Source organism: Thecamonas trahens, assembly GCF_000142905.1.
Source record: "Thecamonas trahens ATCC 50062 unplaced genomic scaffold supercont1.75, whole genome shotgun sequence".
In the NCBI taxonomy this organism is placed as follows: domain Eukaryota; order Apusomonadida; family Apusomonadidae; genus Thecamonas; species Thecamonas trahens.
Genome location: NW_013657605.1, coordinates 20,779 through 28,539, shown reverse-complemented (window position 1 = coordinate 28,539; position 7,761 = coordinate 20,779). Strand labels below are relative to the sequence as shown.

At 62.5% G+C, this 7,761-nt stretch overlaps 3 protein-coding genes across 3 annotated transcripts in view; all 3 read right to left on the bottom strand.

Annotated features, from left to right (window-relative positions):
- AMSG_12434 (uncharacterized protein) overlaps positions 1-1,679 on the bottom strand; it is a gene marked incomplete at its 5' end in the record, with an annotated part of 5,671 nt that extends 3,992 nt beyond the window's left edge. The window contains one exon of the mRNA XM_013897342.1: positions 35-1,679. Within this exon, the coding sequence (XP_013752796.1) occupies positions 35-1,679 (1,645 nt within the window). The remainder of the gene's footprint in view (positions 1-34) is intronic.
- A 1,136-nt stretch (positions 1,680-2,815) lies between these two features.
- On the bottom strand, positions 2,816-6,094 carry AMSG_11299 (uncharacterized protein; the record flags this gene model as incomplete). Its single annotated transcript, XM_013897327.1, has 2 exons — positions 2,816-5,551; positions 6,022-6,094. The coding sequence occupies 2 exons, from the start codon at positions 6,092-6,094 to the stop codon at positions 2,829-2,831; spliced, it is 2,796 nt and encodes a 931-aa protein (XP_013752781.1). The 3' UTR covers positions 2,816-2,828.
- Positions 6,095-6,364: 270 nt separating this feature from the next.
- Positions 6,365-7,424, bottom strand: AMSG_11298 (uncharacterized protein). The gene has a single exon (XM_013897326.1). The coding sequence runs from the start codon at positions 7,234-7,236 to the stop codon at positions 6,448-6,450; it is 789 nt and encodes a 262-aa protein (XP_013752780.1). The 5' UTR covers positions 7,237-7,424; the 3' UTR covers positions 6,365-6,447.
- Positions 7,425-7,761: the final 337 nt, after the last annotated feature.

The following is a 7,761-nucleotide window of genomic DNA, read 5'->3' as shown; positions in this document are numbered from 1 at the left end:
GGGGGGGGGGGCTACTGGCTGTGGACAGAAGCACGAGCCTCGCGGGCAAGCGCACGGCGGCGGGCGATTGCGCAGGCGAGACAGGCCACCACACATGGCGCTGTCGAAAGCACAAGCTCGACGGTCTTTTCGGTCCACTTTGCCTTGTCCAGAAGCATCGAGGAGAGATAGAAGCCGAGCGCGCCGGCAAAGAGCCGCATCGACGACGATGTGGCGAGAACACGTCCGCGGACGTAAGCTGGTGACATCTTCTGTAGCACCACGCTCATCGGCAGGTAGATGAAGATAAGCCCAGCGCCGAGCATGGAGAGGGCGGCAAAGTATGCCGCCATCGAGAGCTGCAGGCCGATGATGGCAAACGCAAGGCTAGCGAGACCAAAGCCAAACTCGGCAAACAGCAACCGGCCAGAAATCGGCACGTCAACGCCATAGCGTGCAGCCTGGAATCGCCGCATGGCAAACGGACCGGCCACAATGCCCAGAGAGAGAGAGAGAAATGTGAGTCCCAGCGCCATGCCCGAGTTCGACAGGCCGAGCGAGTACTCGTGCTCAGCGAGCCGGGTCACAATCAGATCGCCCGAGGCGTCCGCAAACTTGAACGCTGCGCTGAGAAGGGCACATAGCAGCAGCGTCGGCTCGCGTACGACCATGAATGCCACGCCGTGACCGTACGCCCGGATCCATCCGAGGGGCCCTGACGACAATGGTTCTGTTTCCGCAAACGGCTCGTCCTCGTCCGATTCGCCAGCAATGGGAGTGTCCGGTGGCGGTGCATGCTCGTCGAGAACCGCGTACGCCGCCGGGCGACCGCTCATGACTCGCGCGGCGACCACCATACACACAGCCGACAGCGCAAACGTCAACGCGTCAATGATGTACGCCGGCGACGTGCCCAGCACACCGGTGGCAAGGCCAGAGAGCGCTGATCCGACCGCGAACGTCGACGACGACGACATGGACGAAAGGGCGTTGGCCAGCTCGAGGTCGTCGCCGCCGCCGACCACCTCGGCCACCAACGCCGACTTGCACGGCTGCATCACCGCTGAAATACAGCCGATGGCCACCACGTTAACATAGACGATCCACAGCGTCTCTGCCGACTGGACCAAGAGGTAGGCGCAGACAGCTACGGTGGCCACAAGGTCGCAGGCGATAAGAACGTAGATCTTGGGCAGGGCATCGGTGATGACGCCACCAACGGGCGAAAAGGCGGCTGCAGAGACCAGGCGGAGTATAAAGTACAGCGACATCATAAAGGCCGAGCTTGTGTAGCGCTGCAAGATGACCACGGTCGCGATCTCGTTGAACCAGGTGCCCAAGCCCGAGATGAAGCCACCAATCCACAACCACCGATAGGCACGATTCCGTCGGAGCAGCGAGACAAAGGCCGAGATGCCGACATTGATGCTCGGCGTGTCAGCAGGTGCCTCGTGAGGCCCACCATGATCATGATCATGATCATGAGCTGCATCGGTATCGCCGGGCGGCGGCGTGTCGCCTCCGCGGACAGACCAATCTGCCGCAGGCGAGCGGAGTGCGGTGGACGAAGGAGTACGGAGCGTTGCAGAGCGGCGGGCACGGGCAGAGCCAGCTGTCACTGCCGTCTCGACCTCGTTGGTCAAAGGTCCATCTGCTTGAGACGGGCCCTGGGGAATGACCACTGTCGGCCGCTTGGACATGGTCGCCGCCGCAACCTGTGGCAGAGTCAGGTGAGTGCCTGCTTGTGACTGCCTGACAGCGGAGGACGGGGGGGGGGGGGGGGGGGGGGGGGCAGGAGTGCAAGCCATCGTGCTCCACTCGCCCCACAGTCGTGTGCCTTTACACGCCCAGTCGCTAGTTGATGGCCATCGTCTCCATCTCCCCATCGCCATCGCCATCCCCACCATCCCCGCCACCCATCATCACCCATCTCATCGGTCAAGTCGCCGCTATGGGCCAAGTCGTCCCCGACCGCGGCCACCGGCCTACAGCACCCGCTAACACCCGACCCCAGCGATGGCCACCATGGACAACGAGTGGGGCGACCGGGTGTGCGTGGTGACGGGCGGAGGGTCTGGTCTGGGACGGGTGACTGCTGTGCTGCTGGCGGGCCTCGGTGCTCGCCTGGTGCTGGCCGACCTCAACGAGGCGGGCCTCGATGCCACCGTCGACGCCTGTCAGGCGGCGGCGGGCCGGGGGCGGGTCGTGGCCATTACGGCCGATGTGGCCGACGAGGTGGACTCAGCCAGGATTGTCGAGACAGCCATCAAGTCCTTTGGTCGGCTGGACGTCTACATCGCAAACGCAGGCGTCCTCGGCACGCCCGGGTCTCTGCTTCACGCCGATGCCGCTGATGTGGAGCGGACGCTCCGCGTCAACGTCCTGGGCACTTTTCTCGGCATCCGCGACGCGGCGCGGGCCATGAAGGATGCTGGAACAGGTGGATCCATTGTGGCTACCGCCTCGGTGGCGGGCCTGCGCTCGGGTGCTGGGCCGGCAGACTACTCAGCCTCCAAAGCTGCCGTCATCGGCCTTGTTAAGGCTGCCGCCAACGACCTCGCCCCCGATGTCATGGGCGGGGCCGTCATCCGGGTCAACGCCGTTTGCCCGGGCTTGGTGGAGACAGGCATGACCAAGCCGCTCTTCGACCTCGCCCGCGCACGGGGTACCAGCGGGAAGATCGGCCAGCTCAACCCGTGCCGCCGCCCGGGCTTGCCGGTCGACATCGCAAACGCGATTGTTTTCCTCGCCTCGGACGCCGCGTCATACATCAACGGGCAGGCGCTGGCTGTCGATGGCGGCCTCTCGTCGTCGCACCCGGTGGTGCCCAAGAAAATCCGTTCGAAGCTTTAGTTGCCACCACAGCTGCGACAGATGCGGACGCCAGCTACCGGTTGCAGCCACTGCGCCGACTCGAACGCCGTCTGGTCTCTAAACTGTCTGCACTGCGTGCACTGCCGCCGCATGGCCGAGAGCCCGTCAAACACGTCATTTCCAGGCCCAGACTCGCTGTCAGACTCGGTCTCGCTAGCCGAGCCCGGGATGCCGTCACCACGGACCATGTCGACGGCTGATCGCGTCGCGCGGTGCATGTGCCCGTCACCCATCGTCACAACCGCCGAGTCGGACGCCGTCCGCGCCCGCCGCGTCTCGGCCAGCCGCATCTCGTACGCCTTGATTCGCGCGAGGAGGCCAGCCTTTTCGTTGGCCGTCGACTCGCGCAACGACTGAATCTCAAAATTGAGTGCGTCGACCTCGCGCGACGTCACCCGCAGCTGCATGTCAAACTTGTGTGACGCGATCTCTATCTCGTGCCGAAGCTCGGCGATGACATCGTCCTTGCTTGCCAGCGATCCCTTGAGCTTGCGAATTTCGGCCTCGAGCGCCAGCAGCTTGGACTGGGCACGGAGCTCGTCTGGCCGGATCTGCGGCCGGGCAGGCGAACGGTTGTCAGTCGGGGCTGGCTGCTCGCTGACCGCCAGCTGCGCTGTTGCGCCGGAGGGCTCTGCTTCCTGCTCGCTCTTCTGCATGAGCTGGGCCATCTCGGTTGCCAGCGCGTGGTACTGCATCTCGACCGCGCGCTTCTCGTACGCCAGCGTCTTGGCAAGCTCCTGATGAGTCTCCAGCTCGTTGCGCATCGCATTCATCTCGTCATCAAAGGCGGTGCGGAGATCGCGGGTGAGCTGGTCGATGGCGGCAAAGTGCTCCTCTTCAGTAAAGCCCTGTGCCGAGGTGACCATCATGAACCCGTCATTGCCTTCGGTGCCGTCGGTCGCCGACGCTGTCCGCGGCCGGCGCGCCGAGGCGTCGCGGAGCTCGGCAATGCGCTTGCGGTAGTGCTCGAGCTCCTCGTCCTTGGTTGCCAGTAAGCGCTTGAGTGCTTGGATCTCTTCCTGGAACATAGAGATGGTCGACTCGTGGAGCGTCTGTGACTCTGAGCGGACCTTGTCGAGCTCGGCGTTCTTCCGGCCAAGCACAAAGTCAACCTTGCGGAACTTCTTCTCCGACGCCAGCAACCGGTCGTGCTCGCGGGCTAGCTCGGACTTGGTCTTGAACAGCTCCTCCGAGAGCTTTTGGGCGTACGAGACCTGCGCGGCATACTGCTGCTCGAGGTAAGCAAACGCGTCCTGCGACTGGGCCGAGGCTTCAGCAGCCATGGCCTTGGCCTGCTCCTCGGCCTCCTTCTCGGACACAACCTTGGTGATCTCAGCCTCGAGCACCGCGTTGATCTCGGTGTTGGCAGCAATGACCGCGTCCCGGTCAGCGAGCTGGTTCTCCAGGTTCTCGATCTTACCGGTGTACTCGGCCACCAGTTCCTGCTCGATCCACTGCCTGAGCTCGAGGTAAAACCTGGCCTCTTGCCGGGCTTCGTGGTCCATCGACCGGATGGCGGTCGAGCGCCGCTTGGCGGCCTTGGCCATGACGCCGACACGGTCGAGCGGCGAGCCGTGGTTGGCAACAGGCGTCGATGGTGCAGCATCCTCGAGGACTAGCAGGTCCGGCTCTGGTGGCGCCAGCGTCGAGAGATGCAGTGAGAGCGCCTTTTCGATCTCGGACTGGAACGCCTCGACCCACTTGTTGGCCTCGACCGTCGACGGCGTCCGGAACGTCAGCTCGGTGGTAAGTGTCGGCGAGTGCGGCGGCGAAGGAATGAAGAGAACAAAGGCGGTCGGGTCGTGGTCGGCAATGGCGACCGAGAAGAACCGGTTGCAGCCGAGTACCTGCTCCTTGCCGGGGCCGTTGACGAGGACAGCCACGTCGTTGAAGAGAATGAGCGTCGAGGTCGAAGTGGCATACGACGCCGAGCCGGTGATCATGGAGACTTGCCGCGGGAAGACGTCGCCCTGGCGGACGGCGATGCGTGAGGCAAGATCAGGCGCGAGCACGGCCTGGGTCGCCGACGAGAAGCTCGAATGAAGAACGACGGTGGTGGCCTTGTCCTTAACGTGGGCCATCTTGGAGTTGAGCTTGGCAACCAGCGCACGCATCTTGGCGTAGCCCGAACACAGCTCACAGCTTGCAATGTGGTCCGGCGACGGCGACTGGGCCGCACCCTTGCCACACACTTCCTTCACCAGCGTCTCGATGATGTTCTTGACGTGGAAGATGTGTGCAATCGGGGCGTAGAGCAAGTTGTACAGCGTTCGCCCAAAGTCGAGGCCAGGAAGCTCGTCGAGGACCGACGCGCAGAAGGTTCGGAAGGCCGGACGAGCGTTGGCGGCCTGCATGGCGCCGGTGATCGTCTCCCACTGGGCCACATAGTGGACGTAGAACGACAAGTTGGCCGTCACGCCTGGATTGTCAAAGTACGACGACGCCGACGCCAAATCAAGCGGAGACGGCAACAGCACCTTGTCTTGTGTGTGGATGACGTAAAGAGACATGATGAGGTCGTGAGGGACGAGCGCATTCATGACCTCACGCTCGGCTGTCGGCTCTTTGCCGCGACAAACCTCGCGCAGATGCTTCAGCGCATACAGCTTGGACAGATACGAGACCTCGACCTCGGCCAGCTCTTGCAGCGTCCGGACGATGCGGATTGGTGTCTCATCCGGTTCAACGACTTCGACAGCTGTGTCAGTGGTATCCGTGCGAGCAGAGGCAGGCCATGACCATCACCGCCACACCGCCATCAACACCACCACCATCCGGCGATGCAGCACAGAGCATTCAGCAAGAGTGCGTCACACATTGCCGAGATTGTATACCCAGGTTGTCGGCGGGCCATCAGCCGCCCGGGCGATCGCCGCCACACCATCGCGATCGCCATCACCGCCACCACCGTCATCACCATCCGGCGATACACCACATAAGATCCAGCAAGAGTTAGTCACACATCACACAAGCCGCCGCCACCCACCCACAGATGGCATACAGGCCACAGAGCTGAAGTCACACTTGCCACGCTCCCACAGTCGGAGTCGCCTACACGGCGACCTGTGCTACTGCACCCTAACGACAGAGGGTACAGCAGCAAGACCACAATGTTGCATAGCCGAGCATGGGGACATGGATGGGGAGGGGGAGAGGGAGGCCGCGTACCAAGTGAGCGGTGCGGCATGGGTGGTGGGCCCGCGGGCGTGGTCGGAGTGTCGTCCGAGGCAGAGTCGGACATGTGTATGTGATGGAGGAGATGGGAGGGAGGACAGAGGAGAGCAGGGAGAGGGTATGACCACGGCGAAGGCAAGGGCTTTGTCGAGACTGTAGGTGTCTGTCTTGCTTCTGTCGTGAGTAAGCTGGTCGGGGCAGGCGGTGGCTCTCCTGTCTCTCTCGCCAGCTCGCCGGGTCGAGTGCTTGGGGTTGTCGAACGAGTGGTGCTCAAGACCGACGGACCGAGTCGCATGTGCGCCGGGTGCGGGGAGGGGGAGGGGAGGGGATCAACTACTTGTAGATCAACAATGTGTTCATACGTGTTGGCAACAGTTCGGTGGGTATGACGGCATGTATGGATATTGCCTGCGATAACGATCAGCCGGTGGTGGATGACTCTTCGGTGGTCTCGGCGTCAGCAGCAGAGACGAGGCGGTCAATGACCTCGTTGAGAGGCTCGAGCTCCTTCTTTTCGACCAGCTTGAACTCCTGGATGAAGAAAATAAGGTGGAGGAAGACTGAGTTGAGGTGCAGTTCCTGGTCGAGGGCGATGATGTGCTGGAGGTGGGTGTGGTAGATGTGGCCATAGACACGGAAGAGGCGCGAGAAGATCTTCTTGACGACCGACTTGAAGTTGGGCGGGAAGGCATTGGATGCGAGGGCGACCGCAGCCAGCTCCTGATCGGGCGACTGGGCATCGCCGCCCGTCGACGACGCGGCGGAGCCGCCTGCGGCGACGTCGGCGACAGTGGCCGGCGACGGAAAGATGGCCTCGTCTCCCATCTGGTCCTCGATCCACTGCATCAGTGAGTCGACGTAGACCGGGGCAGAGACCTGCTGCGCCTTCTTCTTCACCTCGTCGCGCCACCAGTACTCGTACAGCGGGCCAGCAGACATGACCGGACAGGCGTCATCCGTGCAGTACTGCGAAAGCGTGCCGTACAGGATGTTTGTCAGGTTGAAGAAGTCCTGCGTGTGGACGGCAAGCCACTCTTCTTCGCACTGCGACTCGGGCAGGACGACAAACTTGCGGAGATCGGCCCGGAGGTTGGCAAAGGAGAACTCGCCCATGTCTGGCGCGCCCGATGCCAAGCCCGGCCGCTTCTTCTTCCCGCGCTTGGGGCGGAACGTCTTGGTCTTTCCAGACCCGAGCCCGAAGATGTTCATCTTGTCCGCGTGCTCTTGCTCTCACCCGCGCTATACGATGATGACCTTGCGGATGATGGTGACGTGATGGTCGACCTTTGAACAGATCTCTTCCTCGGGCAACTGGTGGTAGTGAGCCAGGAGAGGAAATGGGCCTGTTCGGGTGGTCGAGGGAGATGCGGTTGCACGCGTGTGCGGTGGTTGTCCAGCTACGGACGGGAGGGGGGGGGGGGGGGGAGGAGGGAGGGAAGGGGAGAGGGGGACAGAAGGGAGGTGGACAGGTGGGTTGTCTGCCTCTCTACCACTCTGCAAAGTGGTTGGCTGCAGTGGACAGAGCTGAGTGGTGTCGTTGTGTGTTTTGCGGCATACCTCCCCCACTACCGTAGGCTGTCTCTGCTCGCCACTCTGCCTGGCTTGGTCACCCATCGAACCATTGCCCAAGGAATAATTGAAGGGGATAATCGATAATCGACGCCTTTGTTGTTAAAGTCATCGATGCGCGGAATCAACACCATTTGTTGTTCAACTAATCGTTGGCCAAGATGC